Source organism: Cynocephalus volans, chromosome 11 (genome assembly GCF_027409185.1).
Source record: "Cynocephalus volans isolate mCynVol1 chromosome 11, mCynVol1.pri, whole genome shotgun sequence".
Taxonomy (NCBI): Eukaryota; Metazoa; Chordata; class Mammalia; order Dermoptera; family Cynocephalidae; genus Cynocephalus; species Cynocephalus volans.
Genome location: NC_084470.1, coordinates 22760121 through 22779571, shown reverse-complemented (window position 1 = coordinate 22779571; position 19451 = coordinate 22760121). Strand labels below are relative to the sequence as shown.

At 35.0% G+C, this 19451-nt stretch overlaps 2 protein-coding genes and 1 non-coding gene across 4 annotated transcripts in view; 1 reads left to right on the top strand and 2 right to left on the bottom strand.

Moving 5' to 3' along the window:
- Positions 1 to 2654, top strand: part of PCCB (propionyl-CoA carboxylase subunit beta) — an 86152-nt gene extending 83498 nt beyond the window's left edge. For both annotated transcript variants that reach the window (XR_010024932.1, XM_063115304.1), the window contains one exon: positions 1305 to 2654. The gene's annotated coding sequence lies outside the window, so the exon portion shown is untranslated. The remainder of the gene's footprint in view (positions 1 to 1304) is intronic.
- Positions 1 to 19451, bottom strand: part of STAG1 (STAG1 cohesin complex component) — a 365558-nt gene that overhangs the window by 8288 nt on the left and 337819 nt on the right. Inside the window, exons 24-29 of the mRNA XM_063115300.1 lie at positions 18861 to 19035; positions 16935 to 17074; positions 13984 to 14085; positions 9320 to 9468; positions 8493 to 8621; positions 1006 to 1211 (exon numbers count right to left, since the gene is read on the bottom strand). Of these exons, the coding sequence (XP_062971370.1) occupies positions 1006 to 1211; positions 8493 to 8621; positions 9320 to 9468; positions 13984 to 14085; positions 16935 to 17074; positions 18861 to 19035 (901 nt within the window). The remainder of the gene's footprint in view (positions 1 to 1005; positions 1212 to 8492; positions 8622 to 9319; positions 9469 to 13983; positions 14086 to 16934; positions 17075 to 18860; positions 19036 to 19451) is intronic.
- TRNAI-GAU (transfer RNA isoleucine (anticodon GAU)) lies at positions 18060 to 18134 on the bottom strand. The gene has a single exon. It is a non-coding gene; the product is annotated as a tRNA-Ile (tRNA).

The following is a 19451-nucleotide window of genomic DNA, read 5'->3' as shown; positions in this document are numbered from 1 at the left end:
TTGCAATTAATTTTGCCACAAATTTCAGCAAAACCTTTGGTGAGTCACTTTTTCAGGCAGCTGAGGTAAGATGTTGAAAGATGAATAGAGGGCCGAGCCCGTGGCGCACTCAGTAGAGTGTGGCGCTGGGAGCGCGACGACACTCCCGCCGCGGGTTTGGATCCTATATAGGAATGTCTGGTGCACTCACTGGCTGAGTGCCCGTCACGGAAAAAAAAAAAAAAAAAAAAAAAGAAAGAAAGATGAATAGAAAGTTGTAAAAAGGAGCGAAAGAGCAGGAATTTAGACCAGTGCCCTTCTCTCTTGGGTTATAGAAAATTTATTGGGAGAATCATGGGAGAAGGGGGAAGATTATTTGAAGAAATAACCATTTTCACTTGAAGCTTCTCTCAGTAAGTTAAAGAGGCATGCTTTGTTTTAGTGGAGCAGTTTCAGTCTTTCTGAACGGGAATACCTACTAGTGGTCAGATTTTCTTGACAATTCACTTCCCCATTCCCCATAGTCCAAGAGGTTTACAAAACCAGATTTGGCCATTACTGTCTAACTGTACAAAAATAAATTATCCAACCAAGCAGTAGAACCAGAAAGCTATTCTGGTATACTCAATTTGCTGCAGAGGTCTACCCTCAAGTTATCAGTATCCCTCTTATATTAGGATGAATTTTAACAGAAAACCATTATGACTATCTTATTTTAAAATTTCAATGTATTTAGAGGCATATGGTATGGGAATCAGTTTTACAGACCTTCATAATTGTTCTTCTCTTTTTCCCTGTACCTATCTTTCCTCTACACTTTGTTTCTTCAACTTCTTTTTCCTTGGTACTTTTCTGTCCCACTTTGTCTATTCCAAACCTCTTGCCTGAACATCTCAGTATGTAGCAAATATACAAGGAAATCATGTGCCTAACACTATTATCCTGCTTCAACAGATTATCTGCCACTTGATTTATCCCTATAAAACCATGCAAACTGTTTGTCTCGTAGCATAAAGGCAGACTTACCTTCTACTCTTTTTTTGTGAAGTGGGGGTCGTCCTTTCTTATTCCTTACTGAGGAGGTTTTGCTGCTGCTGCTTCCACTATTCACAGACATTCTATCATCTTCACCCCCAGTGACTAATGAATTTCTATAGGAGATAAGTGGAAGCCAAACATCTTCCCTCCTTTCCATCATCTGCTCAGTAAGGAATTTCTCTAGGTATGAATGACTAGAAACACAAAAGGACAGCAGTGATTTTCATGGAAGCAGTTCATGCATCACTTATTTAATTTTTTCTTAACCCGAGGCTCTCTTTCTGTAGGTTGTGAAAAATCTCTAAGGACACACATTAAACCATGGGGTCACCTTTGAAAAGAGAGAGACTGAGAATTTAAAGTTTTGCTTCACATATTCCTGGAATATTTTTAAACAAGAGAATGTATTACTAAGGTTATGTGTGTATTCTTTCCTGTATTTCTTCCTTTGCTTATAAACACCGATGTTCAAAAAAACAGGAAGTTTGGCTCAAAAAGTTTATTTTATTTTATTTTTTAAAGTGTTCAAACCAGGGCAGAATTTCTGGAAGGAGGGAATGAGGATGGTAAGAACAACAAGAGTTTATAGCATCTGAACCATAACCCGTTCCCTTCCCTTGTCCCCTTCTCCTCCAGTACAGTTCCGTTATGGAAACTTGACCCCATCTTCTTAGTGACCTGCTTAGGGTCACTAAGATGATATGGTCACCCTCTCTCTCTCTAGCTCCCAGTCTACAGTGCCACCCTGAATGAAAGGAGCACACCATTTGCATTTCTCATCACCCCCTAGCCCTATGTTGTAGGAGCTCTTTTCTGAGCAATGAGGAACAATGAGGTTCCATTTTCCTACCCAGCCTCCACTTGTGGGGTAGAAACTCTATCGTAGGCACAGCAGGCTGAGAATACTGGGGCTCTGAATGTCTCACCTCAACTCCCTCGTAAAGTGGAGGCTCCATACCTGGAGAGGCAAACAGAGAACCAGGGGTAACCTGCCTTTCTTTATGCAGGGGTATTATTTTGGGAGAAGAAGGATGCTGTCCCATCCCATCCTAGCCCTCCTTTTTCCCCCCTTCGGAGACATGAAAGTTATAAGTTCTGCCCAGGAGCTGAGAGATTGTAAGGAAGAAATTCTTCAGCTCTGTTGGGGAGGGGACTGACTATTTGGAATGGAGCTGAGATAGGATGACCTCCACTTTCATAACATATGCAATTCGCTTCTGTGAAACTGCTTGCTGTGTGACAAGGTAGATTAAGTTTAAATTGCTTAGAAAATGTTTTTTGAAAGTCCCCCTCAGCTCTTCAGCCCCCTTGATAAAAGTTAAAAGCTAAATATTAGCCTGCACTTAGAGAAGTTTGAATTTTGTTTGCTGTTCCCCACCCAAGCTGCCCCTGATTTTAACTGGCTTGTTTCAGCTTCTGTTATCAGCTTGCGCTAGGCCTCCCCAAACCCCCTCCTCATGCCAGGAGGGTATGTGTGTATGTGTGTGACTATATGATAACTGTAAGTGTGTGACTATTTGATAATTTTAACTGTGTGACTGATGTAAAAATGTGCCTTTAAAAAAACCCTCTAAACTTCAAGTCAGCGCTGCTCTCTTCTGAGACTTTCTTGGAGGGACAGTCGCCAGCTGGCCAATAAAGACCACCTTTTAAATTCTCAATTGGGTATTCTGGTTCCTTTTCCGTGTGGCAGCCTCACAACAGAGCATACAGAATTCCTTTCCTAAGAGTATTGCTGAAATCAATGGAGAGCTTGATGGACAGCAGGTAAGAGGGTGCTGGTAAGCTCTTTGATACCAGCAGCAAAAAATGACAGAGCAGAGCAGCCAGAAATTTAACAGAGAGAACCAGAGAAAGAGATAGCTAAGAAGAACCCTCCTGGGATCACAATCAGTCCTGGGAGTTGGATATGTTAATTAGTTTGACTGTAGTAATCATTTTACAACATAGATTTGTATCAAAACATCATGTTATTATAAACCTTAAATATATACAATTTTTATTTTTTTAAAAAAGGTAGAAACTGCCTCCCCTCCCTCCCCGCCAAAAAAACACCGATTTTTTATTTCAGGAACTCCAATTAATTCATTTGAATACACCTTACCAAATCCTCTACTGTGCTCATATTGTTCTGTGACATGCATTTTTACTTTTAATCTTAGCACTGGAAGAATGCTTTATCACCAATCCATGGTGGTTATAAACAAGCTGCTAGGCTAACTTGGCATTTCATATGCTTATTCTTATATAAAAGAAGGATAACATTTGTTGCTATTGCTCTGCTTATGTAATTGCTGTGCTTAAAATAAGAATATTTTGTTTACAGTTTTCAAATTTGATTTTATTCATTAAATAGATTTGGAACAGTAGAAAAAAATCAAAATCAAAACGCTGGGAGGTGGGAAAGCTACACACATATGCTAAACTGTACCCACTCATGGGCAAACAGGGCAGGGAACAGGGTAGACTTGAAAGCATTCCTTAAGCCACAGGCAGATTTATCAACATAGGGAGAAAGGCTCACTGGCAAAAGGGGCTTAAGCATAATATCTAACCCAAGACTGGCTGAACAATAAACTATTGTAACCCAGCAGCAACTCCTAGGAAGTCAGGGGTAAAAATAAAATCACATGCTTTCCTGGTTGGAAGATTGTGCATGCCCAAGGCTGCTCCTATCAGGAGCAATGAGATGGTTCTTCCAAGCTGCTGGTTAGTCACTGGCTTAAAATGTGGGGCAAAAAAGCAAACACCCTGAATTATGATAGTAGCCTTCAAGTCACACAAACATCTAACAGTAAATGGTAAAAATCTAACTGGCTAAAGGGGCTTAAGCACAACCTTTGGTCAGTAAGTAGCTTATGCTGACCCAAGGGTGATCCCTCGGTAGTAAAACCAAACAATAGAAACAAGGGAAAAAAGATGTGAGTATGGACACCAGAGACTTGCCAAATTTGATGAAAAACATTAATTTACGTATCCACAAAACTCAAGAACTCCAAACAGGATAAATGCAAAGAGAGCCAAACCCTGACTAATCCTAAGAAAAATGATGAAAGCCACAGATAATGAGAAAATCTTGAAAGCAGTTAAAAGTAACTTATTATATATAAAAGAAATCCAATAGAATTAAGAGGTGACTTCTCATCAGACACAATGGAGGCCAGAAAGCAGTGGGATGACATAGGCAAAGTGCTGAAAGTAAAAAACTGTCTAACAAGAATCTTACATCCAGGGCTGGCTGCTTAGCTCACTTGGTTAGAGCATGGGTGCTGGGGCTGATAACACCAAGGTCAACGGTTTGGATTCCTGTACAGGCCAGCCACCAAAGAAAAATAATAATAAATAATAAAAAAATGAAAAGAATCTTATACCCAGCAAAATTTTATTTCAAAACTTAAGACAAAATAGACACTCCCAGATGAACAAAACCTGAGAGAATTTGTTGCTAGCGCACCTGCCTAATAAGAAATACTTCAGGAAGTTCTTTAAGCTGAAAGCAAATGATACCAGAGAATAACATGAATTTACGTGAAAAACAGTGTCAGTAAAGATAATTACTAGGTAGTTATAAAAGACAATATAATTACATATTTACTTATCCTTCCTTCTCTTACCTGATTTAAAAAGTAATTGTATAAAACAATACGTATATTACTGTATTGTTGGGACAATATAGAAATGTAATATATTTGACAATGAGCACAAAAGAGATGGGTGGAGAAAAGCTGTATTAGAGTAAGGGAAAGATACCAGATGGTAATTTGAATCCACAGGAAGAAATGAAGAGAATCAGAAATGGTAAATGGGAAGGTCAATATAACAAACTCTTTAAATGTACACTTGCTTTCCCTTCTTTTCTCAGCTACTTTAAAAGACATAAGATTATATGAAGTAATACAGCAATGTATTGTTGGGTTTGTAACATACATAGATAAACCATGTATAACAATAAGCATAAAAAAGGGAGGGGGAAAATGGAGTTATACAGAAGTAAAGTTTCTGTATTTCTTTAGAATTAAGTTAGAATAAATCTGAAATAAACTTTGATAAGATGTATACCGTAAAGCCTATAAAAACCACTAAGAAAATAACTAAAAAAAATAGAACCAAAGATCACTAAAGTAATCTAAATGTTATGCTAGAAAATATACACTTAATGTAAAAGAAGGTAGTAAAGGAGAAAGACCACCACCACCACCACCCAGAAGACTTACGGAAAACAAAAGTATTAGTAGAGATTGCGAGGTTGGATTAAAAAAAAAAACATGATCCAACTATGTGCTGTCTACATGAAACACAATTTAGATTCAAAGTCACAAAGACAGAAGGTGACAGGATAGAAAACATACCATGCAAACTGTAACCAAAATAGAGCTAGAATGGTTATACTAACATATACTAATACTATAGGCAAAATAGACTTTAAGACAAAAATTACTAGAGACAGAGAATGACATTTTATAATAAGTCAATCAATCGGAAAAACATAACTATTAAGAATGTATATAGACCCAACAAGAGAGCCCTGAAACACATGAAGCAAAAACTGACAGAATTGAGGGGACAAATAGATAATTCAATAATAATAGTTAGAGGCTGATGACAGAAACAAAGCAAGTTTCTAAAAGAAACCTTGCCTTGGGCTGAGTCTCATGATCTCAGTGTAGACATCTTGTTTCATAGGTAAAAATAGTATATAGTTTAGGTTGTGATTCAGTAACTCATGTATAATTTGCTGGCAAACAAACATCAAAAAGAGTGAAGAATGCAGTAGAAAATGCACACAGACATTTTTAGCTTTATGATGTAACTTGTTATTGATGAATATAACTTCTCTATTTTTACCCAATGAAAATGGGACAACTTTGGAATGAGGCATCCCCCTCCCTAGGTACTTTCCTATAAAATCCTGTTAGCTTGTAAGAGACTTGGGAGCACTTTCCAGCCCTGTTGGTTTGTGTTTCCCAGGTTGATCCTCATCTTCATGTTTGTTTGGCTCCTAATAAACGTCCCTAAAATTCTTCATTTCTTTTTTTGGGCAACTGGCTGGTATGGGGATCCAAACTCTTTTGACCAACTGAGCTAACCAGCCAGCCCCTTCTCTAAAATTCTTTGCCTCAAAAGCCTTAATTTTGCTTCACAAGACTTTTCTACCCCACTTTCAGTAACAGAACTAGGCAAAAGATTAATAAGGAAATAGAAAACTTGAAAAATACTATAAACAAAATCATAAACCAACTAGACTGAACAGACATCTACAGAACAAAACTCTACCCAACAACAGAAGAATATATATTCTTCTCAAATACATGTGGAATGTTCTCCAGGACAGACCATATATTGGTCCATTAAATAAGCCTCAATAAATTTAAAGGATTAAAATCATATAGTGCATGATCTCTGATACAATGGAATGAAATTAGAAATCAGTAACAGAAGGGAATATGGAAATTCACATATATGTGGAAATTAAATAAAATACTCCCGAATAACCAATAGGTTAAAAAAGAAACAACAAGTTGAAATGAGAAGGTTACTTTGAATGAAAACAGAAATGCCATTGTAGGGACCAAAAGAAAACTTCCTCTTTGCTCCTGAAGATTCATTAAAAAAAAAAAAAAAATCAACTGTCGATATTTAATTAATATGAAGAAAAGACATTAAAAATTTTATTATTTTAATGTTCTGGGAAGGGGGCAATGCACAAGGGAATTACAGGAGAGTAATTTCCCATTAATCCAATGGGACACAGAAGTTTATATATCACTGTTGAGGCAGGAAGCTAGATAGAAATAAGAGTGGGAGAAGGAAAAACTAGTTATCTGCAAATGGGACAAACCAGTTCCCTGCGCACGCGTGCACATGTGCAGAAGCGGAGACAAAGACAATTTCAGACAGGGACTCCCCCGCCCACCACCGCACACACTTCAGGCGCCATTCAGTTAGACCAATGAGTTCCCACCAGCTAGAGTGCCAATCTCTTAAACCAATATGACAGAGACTATGTTCAGGGCTCAACCAGCAACCAAATGGCACGAATCTAGCTAAGAGGACTTAAAACCCCAGGAATGTAACTGTTGGCACTCTTGAGCACTCCTCTTTCGCTCAAGCCCACTGTATTTTCTCCGGAATGTACTTTTCCTTTGCTAAATAAAACTGCTTTTACTTTTCGTTTCTGGCGTGTCTCGTCCAATTATCTGAGACAGTAAGAACCCGGATCTAGCCAGCGGGACCTGGGGTGGGTTCAGGGCCCAAGAACTATGGCCTAGGACCCAGTATCTCTGCGGCTCTGGGAGAGGTGGTGTCACAGGTGAAAGAAGAAAGGCAGAAGTTAAAGTTAAGCACAGACTGTCTAGTTATGCAAATGAAAACATCACAGCTGCCCTCAGAAAGGAAAGTAGCTAAGGAGGGGCCTCAGAGGATGCTGGCTGTTTGAATTTACAAATGTAAATTCCTTTCCAAAAAAACCAAACAAAACCCAGCCTTCTCTACCTAATCTTGTTTTTCCAGTCTCCCTGAATTAGCTGTCTTGAAATATGTCAAAGAAGTATATTTGGGGATAAAATATTTTGCTTTCCCACACTACATACCAAAACTTACAGGATGCGCGGTTAAAGTAGTGTTCAAAAAAATGAATAGCTGTAAATGCCTATACTGAAAGTTTTCAAAACCACTCTTCTCCCCCACCAATACTCAACATCTGCCTTTCTCTATCATATTACCCCATTTCTGTGCCTGAAACTCTTGTTTATCTGCATGTTTATGTTATGTCTCCTGCATCAAAACATAAGCTTTAGGACAGTATCTGACCATAGTAGGGGCTTAGTAATTTTCTGACTAATAGGAAGTCAACATCTTTCCTTAAAACTATTTATTACTTACATTCATATAAGCATTAACTGTCTCTCCAAATTTCTATTTATTTAGCATATCACTGTAATTGACTCTCCTTCCTATCAATTTATAAAACTTGGGATTAATTACAGTATCATTCTCTTGAAAAGTTTTCTAGTTTGTACTAAATAAAACATCTCATCAAAAATTTCTTTTGAAACTTACATATGTATTTCTTTAAACTGCTATCGATTATCAAAAAAGAAAAAAAATCAATCTTCTTGAAACAAATGAAATAAAACAAAATACAACTAAAATGAAATTAATATAAAAGAAAAGAAAACAGGGTTCCACAATGGCTAAGCCAATGTTCATACATCTTTGTATTGCAGAATAGGAAATTATTTCTACCTGCTAATTTCATTTTGCAGATTCTGGGGTACTGAAAGGTGAGGGGCAAAAGAATAACTCTATAAAAGCTTGAGAGAAAACTACAGTTCCTTAAAAAAAACCCTAACAATCAAGGCCTAAATTATCAGAATTAATTGCATCTACATGATTACAATTTTTTCAAAAAATAAACATTTAAAATTATAATGGTATCATTATAAAAACCACTTGTCTTGCAAGGTGCAACTTACACAGTCTTTTTGTCCTGTCGAAGAAGTTTAGAAGAAAATTCACTAAGTACTTCAAGAAAAGCCAGATTAGGAGGTGGATATTCTTGTCCTTTCTGATTTTGGTATTTAAAGGCAAATTCTATGCCATCCCTGAAGTAAAAGAAAATAACACCTTATTTTTCCAGATAGATAGTGTAGTTCTCTCAATGGGCTAGAACTACAAAGACATTTGGGAAGGTAGTGAAATCATCTCTGAAGGTAGCAAAATCTGCTAAACTGAAATGAAAAATAACATGAATTTACATGACATATTTACATATATTTTAATATTATTTATAGTACAAAACTGTAAGTTGTATAAAATTAAAAAATAGGTACATAGCAACAAAGCTAAATTCCTATTTGTATTTTTTAGGGGCAACACTATACCTTGGAAAGATAATTAGGCTGTCAGAAAATCTGTTTCTTGTAGCTGGTCATGGTACCAAGCAGCTGTGTGAATTTACTTAAGGTTTTCTGTTTATTCTGTTTTCATTTATAAAGTAAGAATAAACAAATCAGTATTGGATAGTTTTTTAAGCCCATGTCTCCCACATTTTTTTTACTTATAGACAAGACAAGAATGTTATTAAACTTTCCTTTCTATATTTTAGAAGATGAAAAAAAATGCGTGGTTTAAGTAATTTTTTTCCATATTAAAAATGCCCTCCTAGTTGAGAATCTCTGAATTAGACAATGTCTAAAGTTCTCATAATTTTAAAATTCTACCAATTGTCACTTTAAAAATGGGCCAAATAACAGCTATTTCAATTAAATTCCAGTAAACCATTTCTGTTTATCTCACTCACTTGTGAAGTGTGGCAACTGCTTCTCGTGTCTTGATCTGGTCCAGTCCAAATGTAAGGGCAAAGCGACGTGCCAATTCTTTAATGCCACTGACATGGGCAGATGTCCTATCTAGGTTAGGACCTTGCTCTTGAACAAGTTCATTAAACAACTAGTAGAAAGAAAAATAAATTAAAAAACCTATAGCTAAGAAATATTTTAAATTTTATTTATTTTTAAAATAGGGAATATAAATTTAAAATATGTAAAAGGCATATGGTAAAATGTGTTTCTTTTCTTGCACTGAACTGTAGACACTCTGTCCCCTTACTCCAAAGTCATCTACTGTTACTAGCTTCTCATTTTCATGCTAGTTATATTATTAAATGCAGATAGAAATGTTTCATTTTAATAATTGTAATAAAAAAAGAACGCATTTTGGGATGGGAAAACAAAATATATTTACAGAAATACACTATATATTTATAATCATCTATGTATTCTTTTTGTTGCTGTTGTTTTACAAGAATGGAAACACACGGTTCAGAATTTTGTTTTTTCATTTATTATATCTTAGACAAGAACATTACATAAAAGAAGAGCATTTAGATATATGGGGCTATGACTTTTTTCCCCTCCCAATAACAAAATACACTAAAAAGTTCTTAAGCTGGGTGAAGGGGTTTTATAAATTCTGTATATATTACATATATTCTATCAAAATACAAACAAAAACTAATCCCTGGAGTACTAAGTAACATAAAAGCAATCATCATTATACTTAATTGTATCTGTACATTATCCATCTTCCCTCCTAAAATGAGGGGTGAACTGTCCAGACTTTCATCTAAAGCCACTCCCCTCCTTTTGTTTTAGACAAGGAGGGAATACATAAGGTTTCACCTACTAAACCGTTTTGCTCCAGTGCTTACGGCTCTCTCCTGCATCATTAACTATTTCTTCTCTACTAGATGCATGCATTTTAAAAATACCCCTAACTTCTTTACCCCATTTCCTCTGCCAGCCATCAGACCATTTTTCTGGTTTTTTTTTTTTTTTTTTTTTAAAGTTTTATTTTGTTGATATACATTGTGGCTGATTATTGCTCCCCATCACCAAAACCTCCCTCCCCCCTCCCCCGCAACAATGTCCTTTCTGTTTGCTTGTCGTATCAACTTCAAGTAGTTGTGGTTGTTATATCTTCTTCCCTCCCCCCCCGGGTTTTGTGTGTGTGTGTGTGTGTATTTATATATTAATTTTTATTTTTATTTATTTTTTTTAAATTTTATTTTGTCGATATACATTGTGGCTGATTATTGCTCCCCATCACCAAAACCTCCCTCCCTTCTCCCTCCCTCCCTCCCCCCCAACAATGTCCTTTCTGTTTGCTTGTCGTATCAACTTCAAATAATTGTGGTTGTTATATCTTCTTCCACCCCCCAGTTTTTTTTTTTTGTGTGTGTGTGTGTATGAATTTATATATTAATTTTTAGCTCCCACCAATAAGTGAGAACATGTGGTATTTCTCTTTCTGTGCCTGACTTGTTTCACTTAATATAATTCTCTCAAGGTCCATCCATGTTGTTGCAAATGGCAGTATTTCATTCGTTTTTATAGCTGAGTAGTATTCCATTGTGTAGATGTACCACATTTTCCGTATCCACTCATCTGATGATGGACATTTGGGCTGGTTCCAACTCTTGGCTATTGTAAAGAGTGCTGCGATGAACATTGGGGAACAGGTATACCTTCGACTTGATGATTTCCATTCCTCTGGGTATATTCCCAACAGTGGGATAGCTGGGTCGTATGGTAGATCTATCTGCAATTGTTTGAGGAACCTCCATACCATTTTCCATAGAGGCTGCACCATTTTGCAGTCCCACCAACAATGTATGAGAGTTCCTTTTTCTCCACAACCTCGCCAGCATTTATTGTTCAAAGTCTTTTGGATTTTAGCCATCCTAACTGGGGTTAGATGGTATCTCAATGTGGTTTTGATTTGCATTTCCCGGATGCTGAGTGATGTTGAGCATTTTTTCATATGTCTGTTGGCCATTTGTATATCTTCCTTAGAGAAATGCCTACTTAGCTCTTTTGCCCATTTTTTAATTGGGTTGCTTGTTTTCTTCTTGTAAAGTTGTTTGAGTTCCTTATATATTCCGGATATTAATCCTTTGTCAGATGTATGTTTTGCAAATATTTTCTGCCACTCTGTTGGTTGACTTTTAACTCTGTTAATTGTTTCTTTTGCTGTGCAGAAGCTTTTTAGTTTGATATAATCCTATTTGTTTATTTTTCCTTTGGTTGCCCGTGCTTTTGGGGTCGTATTCATGAAGTCTGTGCCCAGTCCTATTTCCTGAAGTGTTTCTCCTACGTTTTCTTTAAGAAGTTTTATTGTTTCAGGGTGTATATTTAAATCCTTAATCCATTTTGAGTTGATTTTAGTATACGGTGAGAGGTATGGATCTAGTTTCATTCTCCTGCAATATGGATATCCAGTTATCCCAGCACCATTTGCTGAAGAGGCAGTCCCTTCCCCAGTGAATAGGCTTGGTGCCTTTGTCAAAGATCAGATGGCAGTAAGTGTGTGGGTTGATTTCTGGATTCTCTATTCTATTCCATTGGTCAGTGTGTCTGTTTTTATGCCAGTACCATACTGTTTTGGTTATTATAGCTTTGTAGTATAGCTTAAAGTCAGGTAGTGTTATAACTCCAGCTTTATTTTTTTTGCTCAGCATTGCTTTGGCTATACGTGGTCTTTTATTGTTCCATATAAATGTCTGAATTTCTTTATGGCAAAAGTATTGAAGAGTATTATTTACATTTGTTTTCTTTACTTCCTAACCACCCAATCTCTCAATTCACTCTAATCACACCATTCTTTAAGATAGCTCCTGTATTCTAATATGTCGTCCACCTGTTTTAGTTTTCTTCAGCAATAGATAGGCCTGAACTACTCATTATGCCATTACCGTAAGAAACAGTTCTTCCAGATATTTTCGAATTTATTCACAGATAATTGCTTATAAATTCTTAAACTTTACAATGTTTTCACAAATATTTGTTGTATACAATAGCCTTAAACTTTAAAATTTAAAGTTTGGGCTGGCTGGTTACTCAGTTGGTTACAGCATGGTGTTATAACACCAAGCTCAAAGGTTCAGATCCCCTTCCTGGCTAGCCACCAAAACAAATTAAAAATGTTTTAAAATAAAAAAATAAAATCTAAAGCTTATATTTACAGTAAATATAAAGAACATACTTCATTGTAAAAAATTTGAGGAATATCAAAGTAAAAGTTATTTCTCCCACTAATTCCATTCTTTTCTCTAAAGGTAACCAGTGTTAAAAGTCAAAAAGTTTTCTAAATCACTTTTGACATATTACATGTAAAGTTTTACTTTTACATAAACAGTACTATACTACATATTTTGTCCTGATATCTGCTGTTTTTCACTTAATATTTTGTCTTTAAAATCTTCTAATTACTTCAGAGTACCACAGTTTATTTAACCATTCCTTTGTTGATGGACAGTCTATTTCCAGTTTTTTATTATAGGACTGCTGCAAAGCAACATATATATATTTACACACACACACATATCTTGGTGCACCCTTGCATGTATTTATGTAGATACCTAGAAGCAAAATTACTGGTTTAAAGGGAATACATACCTAAAAATATGAAATAGACAACAAAATTATGTTCCAAGAAGGCAAAAGCAATCTCTATCAAGGGACCCTTTTTTCCATATCCTTATCAATAATTTTAATTCATGCCAATCTGGTTCAGCAGTGATAAATATCGTGTTTTAATTTGCATTTCATTAGTTATTAATGAAACTGTGCCTCTTTTCATGTTGATTCCTCTGAAAAGTGCCTTATTCATACTACTTGCTCACTTTTCTATGGGATTTATTTATCTTATTGATCTGTAGGGTTTGTTACATACAATTTAAAATATTTTCCCCCAATTTATCTTTCTTTTTTTAACTTTGTTCACAGTGCTGATTAATTTACAAATCTATTTAAGTTTATATAGATCTTTTTTTTTTTTTTTAACTCTGTGGTTTCTTTAGAAAGAGCATTTTTAAAAATCCTCTTATTTTCTTATAAACTTTTAATTTTTACCATTTATATATAATCCATCTAGTATTTATTTTGGCTACATGTGAGGTAGGGTTATAAATAGCTATTTTTTCAAAAACAGAGTCGACTGACCCATCACCATTTATTGAATAGTCCTAATCCTTTCTCCACTGATTTGAAATGAAACCTTTACCCCTGAAATCCATTTTTTTAACTTACTAGGCATTTACAAAGTATTTTATTTATGTAATACATGCAATATATTTTCTTATCTGGATACTACTGGTGCCCCTTCCTCACTTAATACTTCTTACATTTTCTTTTTAAATTATTACTTTTTAAACTTCTAATTTGACATTTCATCTTGTGCAAGAGTAGATCACCTTAGGATTTCATCTATTTGAAAGTGAACTATATGATTACCTTCTTAAAGAAAATACTCATAACCCATTTGTTTGCACTGAAGAGTATCCATGGCAATACACTGATAAAATGACCCAGTTTAAATGAGGTAAGATATCTCACACACAACAAGCAAACAGAAATGTAATAATGCTATTTGTAGTCTTTGTCTGCCTCCCTCCAAATTTCTTACCTGCTGTAAACTGAGAATGAGTGTCTTGGCACACTGAATTTTATCAATCTGCCTGGTTTTACTCAGTGTTTCCTTAATAATATCACCATAGTCATTGTAATACTGTGAAACAAAAGAAAATGTAGCTTTAAAATTATTGAAATTTCACAAGATAAAGAATGGGTTAGTGAAAGAAAGGAAAAGTAAGTACAGAAATGTTTAATTTCTTCATCTTAAACATAATGGGAGTTAAATGAACTGTGTAAGGTTAAAGAAATACATATTCGATATTTAAGATTACGAAGTAACTAATGATAAAACTAAAAAAGCTGGGAATTCTAAAAAGAGAGGAGGTTATGTAGATGAGAAAAATTCCTTATTCTTTATAACATGATTCAAAAGATACCATCTAAAAGGTGACAAATCAAGAAATAGAATTCTGGTAGAAATCTAAAGAACTAAAACCAAAACAGTTTAAATTGCTTATTTCTGCAGAGTGGGCCTAAATAGGGGGAAAGGGCAGAATAGGGTAACAGACTTAACTTTTCATTTAATACTTTTATGTACTATTTAACCCCCCCAACATGTCTATATTTTATTATTATAATATAAAAATTGAAACGCAGTGACTGGGAAAAATTTAACTTCCTTTAAATTCAGTTTTTGACTCAAGGTTTAAAGAATCTTACTTGTGAGTAAATAATTAGGAAAAGTTTCATCTGAAACCATTAAATCTAAAAATTATTTCCAAGCTAAGGCCTAAAGACTTATGTGAAGAAGTGATTTATATTAGTTCGGCAATTGAATTTTCAAAATCTTCAAAAATGTGGGTATGCTTCCATGAAGTGAGGCACCAAAAGGGGTAATAACTTAAAAGGATCATCTTTTCAATGCAATTAAGAATTATGTCAATGAAGAAAAAAAGAGAAAAGATATATCTCTTATAAGTTCAGATTTGAACTGATCATGTACAGAGGTGGCAGGGAAAGCCACACAGCAAACAGGAGTAGCAAATAGCTAGTAGAATACTCACAAAAGGGTCAAAGTCTATAATGAGAGAAGCGGTATGCAAAAAATGCTAACAATAATAAAAATTTTGAAGGCTCATTTCTTGGAACCAATGCAGTATATCACTGAGGGACGACCAGGAAAAATCAGAACTCAACACATTTTATGCTTCTTTATTTCCTGCTAAGGGGAACAACTATATAAAAAAGGTAGGATAAACACTGGTAAAACGGAACTGAGATCCAGGTTGCAAGAAGAGATAATGAGAGCATGAAGTCATTCCAAATGAATTAGTTTCCTAGGCCAGATGAATCATGTCCTATGAAATTTTGCAGAGATTATATGGAAATATTATTTGTGTTAAGAAATGATGAAAAATAGGCAAGGTATTGAAAGAGAGAGGTAATCATAGTTCTAATTTTCCAAAGGGAAAGAAGGTCATATGGAAAATTAAACAACCCTTCCTCCACGAATGCCTGGGCTCCACCTAAGATATTCTCATTCAGGTTGAGTGGGACCCAGGAATATGTAATTTGGAATGCTCCAGATGACTGATGTATAATCAGCATAAAGTATAACTGCTCTGAACAATACATCAGTGAGCTTGATGTTGAATCCAAGCAGGACTACAGAATACATTATTAAAAGCAATGTTTGTGAATACTTAGAAATGAAATGGTTGCTAAGAGCAAGAAGTTCATTAACATCCAGTATTTGTCTTTATGGGTCATTAAAAAAAAGTTCACTAACAGATCATGACATTTTCTTTTTGAAAGGTTCAACAGGCAAATATGACAGTCTATCTGAATATCAACAATCAGTTTGTCAAGTTCTTTCATGCTTCTTTATAGACCATAAAGAGAAAATGAGCTGAGATAGGTATATTTATGCTCCTATCTTGGCATGGGTTTTTCTTCCCTCCCATGCTTACTATCTAGAAAGTTCCTATTTGTTTATACAAACCCTGTATAGACATTAACTGTAGGACGCCTCCTCTGTTTCCTCTCACTTAAGTCTGCCTCTGTATTTGGTGCTAGCTTTGTAATTTGTACATCTGTCACTATAATAACCATGCTGAGTCTTTGTGGTCCAGGGGAAAGGGCTAGGCGAAGGAACCAGACAAACCTAAAGTCAAATCTCAGTTTTTGCTACTTTAATAGTGTGACCTCAGGTGAGTTAACCTCTCTGAGCCTTAGTTTCCTTATCTGTAATCGAAGATACTATTTCTTACCTCATAGGGTTATTGTAACAATCAAATATAATGTGAAAGACTCTTAGAACAGTTTCTGAAATATAAATGGCACAGAATGAATGGCAGCCATTTATTCATTATTAGCATGCTATATTATGCTTACATTTCAGTTTCTCTATTAATCTGTAAGCTCCTTATTGCAGAACTCATGTCTTATTTAAACTTCTGGCTCCCAGCACAGTGCTCATCATATTGTAGTTGTTCACCAAAATATGATGGATTAGCTATTACCTCGTTAAGTGGAACTGGACCATACCCAAACACGGATAAAGACACAAGAGAATCAAATGGCATCCACACTATTCTAAATACGGGCAAAATAGAACATTCTCTCTGACATGAGAACAAGGCAAATACACAAAAACAGAAATGGTCCCTCCTTTCTGTGCCTTTCAGGCCACACCATGAAGAGTTCTGAGCTCTCTTTTAGCTGGTGAGGAACAGAACAGAGCTTACAGAAAGAAGAGCAGCTGGAGGGTGAGTGTGTTCTTTCACATAAATGCTGGGAACTCCTACTCTATGGAATCAATACAACGGTATAGACTGATAAAAAGTTTATACTAAAATAAAAGAGAGAAACTTTATCAGAAAATCATCCACAATACATAGGTGAAAGCTGTTAAGTTTAGCTTCTGTCACCGTCCTTTCATTTTAATTACAAATTTATCTGCCACTCAGATGAAAAGAAAAAAATAAGAATAGGAAAATATACCTTCATGTAGTGTTTAAAGATGTCTGCAGCTGCGTGCATGTCAACAATATCATAAATGATAAGTTTGCTGAAGGCAGCAAGTAGATTCCTTCTCTTATGTAAGGCCTCAATTTTATTGGCTTCATCTTCTTCATCACCCTCTAACACAGAAAATAAATTGGTTACAAATTTTGGCCCTTTATCTAAGTAAAACAATGCATACAATCTGTATAATCAAAAACTAGCTTAACATCATAACTTCACAAATATGCACAATTCAGTTTTAGATGGGACACAAACAGTTTTACTAATTTTTTCAGGGTGCTGTATTTAGTTACACATTTATCAAATACTTAGTAGGCACAAGGAGATTATCATAGTAAAGAATGAGTAGGATAAGCAAACCATATACAAGTATAAAGAGATTGTTTTTCTGATTCTTTCATCATAATTATACTTTTAAGTTGTCTACCTTAAAAATACTATCGTTTCTATTTCAAAATTCCTTATGTACTAATATGGTCCCACAGAGAAATTGTGAAGACATAGGGAAAAAGTTTTCTTTGAGAAATATATTTGTGGGAGTAAAGGAAATATATGGAGGAGTTAATTTTCAATGCTTGTCTTAATCATGCTTACATTATTGGCTGAGAAATGAAATATATTTTGCAAGCCATGCTATGTACATGTAAATTTTTTTTTAAATCCTATCAAATACTTTCAAAATAAGCAGTGTTTCTTCCTAAATATTTTTAGATTCAGACCACACTGACTTGCCTATTTCTAATTCTAGAAAAAATTTCCCAACAAGTTCTCTAGATATTTCTCCCAGGCTCTGCGCTGACCCTCTCATATCCTGGCCTACCTTTATTTGGGGCCAGCCTCCTTGCTTCTCTTCATCACATATATGTATTCATAAAAGAACTTACTCCAATCTTTTATGTATTCATAAAAGAACTTATTCCCAATCTTTCTCTTTCCTTTCACACCAACTAGTCCTGTTGGGGAAATCTTTTTGCTTAAGACAAGTAGCAGGTAAATTTTGTCTGAGATTAATACAGACTCTAAATAAATATACCCTGTTTTACAGTCTAGAATTTTCTAAAATGTTCTTAAAGTAAAAAACATTCTTTTTGGGGGGGCAGCTGGCCAGTATGGGGATCCGAACCCTTGACCTTGGTGTTATCAGCACCACACTCTAACCAACTGAGCTAACCGGCCAGCCCCCTGTTAAGTTAATAACATTCTAATAGCACCAGATATACCTCTTACATTATTTTAGACATCTTAAATTATCTATTTCACAAATAACCTATTCTAAATAACTTATTTACAACTATTCATATTCATTAACACTTCAGTCTGATTTTGCTAAGCTGTCGTTCTACAGGCTCAGCGCAATTTTGACTAGTGAGGTTTGATCATAGTCTTTCAGCATGTAATATCTTAACAGTTACATGTTGTTCATTTTAGTAATATACAATGATTACGCAGGAACAGAAAGGAACCTGGATGCAGCCAATCAGAAAAAACATCTATCCTACATATACATCTGTACATGTGGGAAATAACAAATGTACACAATTATTCATTGCAGCATAGTTTATAAGAACTAAAGACAGGAAACTAGCCATATGCCAAACAATGTGAGATGGATTATATAAATTATGCTATATTTATACAAAGCAATATGCAGATGTTAGAAAAAGAATAAGGAAGCTCTTTATGTAATGATAGGGAAAGCCCTCTAAGGTACAATGTTAAAGGAGAGAGACTGCACTATGTACATCTTTATTCTTGTTGGTTTCTGAGCTACATGAATGTATTACTATTAACTTTTTAAAGACAAATCTCCGTAATTTTTAGGAATGAATTTGAAATTTTTACTCCCATCTTTTGGGGCTGGTAAAACAAAACCAATATTGACAATATGATAGCTACAAATACCCATGCTCTGGTTCTCCTCATCTTGGTCAATGAAAACGTGATCCATCACAAAACTGAGGAGTTCAGACTGGAGTCCAGTATCTGGATTAAACACCAAAGGCTGAAGGCCCTCTCTGCCACCTGTCATTAACTGGTGACTAAAAATCATCAAAAGATCACAGAGTAACATGAAAGCCTGGAAAGCAAAGGGAATCCATTAGCAAAATATTATGTGAATATATCTACAACCACAAATCAAAGTTAATGAAAACACACTAAGTTAAAATTTAGTTCAGTAGAGTGCCATAATATAAATTTTAAGTATTTGAATTCTAATTAGTTTTAGTTTACAAACTTAATAAAATTATTTTTTCTTATTAAACACTTGTCACATTTAAGGCTTTTATTCCCAAACATAGTACATTTCTTTTACTCAGCTGTATTAACTCAAAAACAGCTGATTAAGAAATTTTGACTTGAATTTTAAAAAAATAAGTTAAACACAACTCTGGAAGTACAAAATTGATATAACAGATTATGACAGAGGTTAGGAATCTAATATACTGCTTAACCAAATAATTAGCACAAGTTTTAAGACCAACTCTATAATTC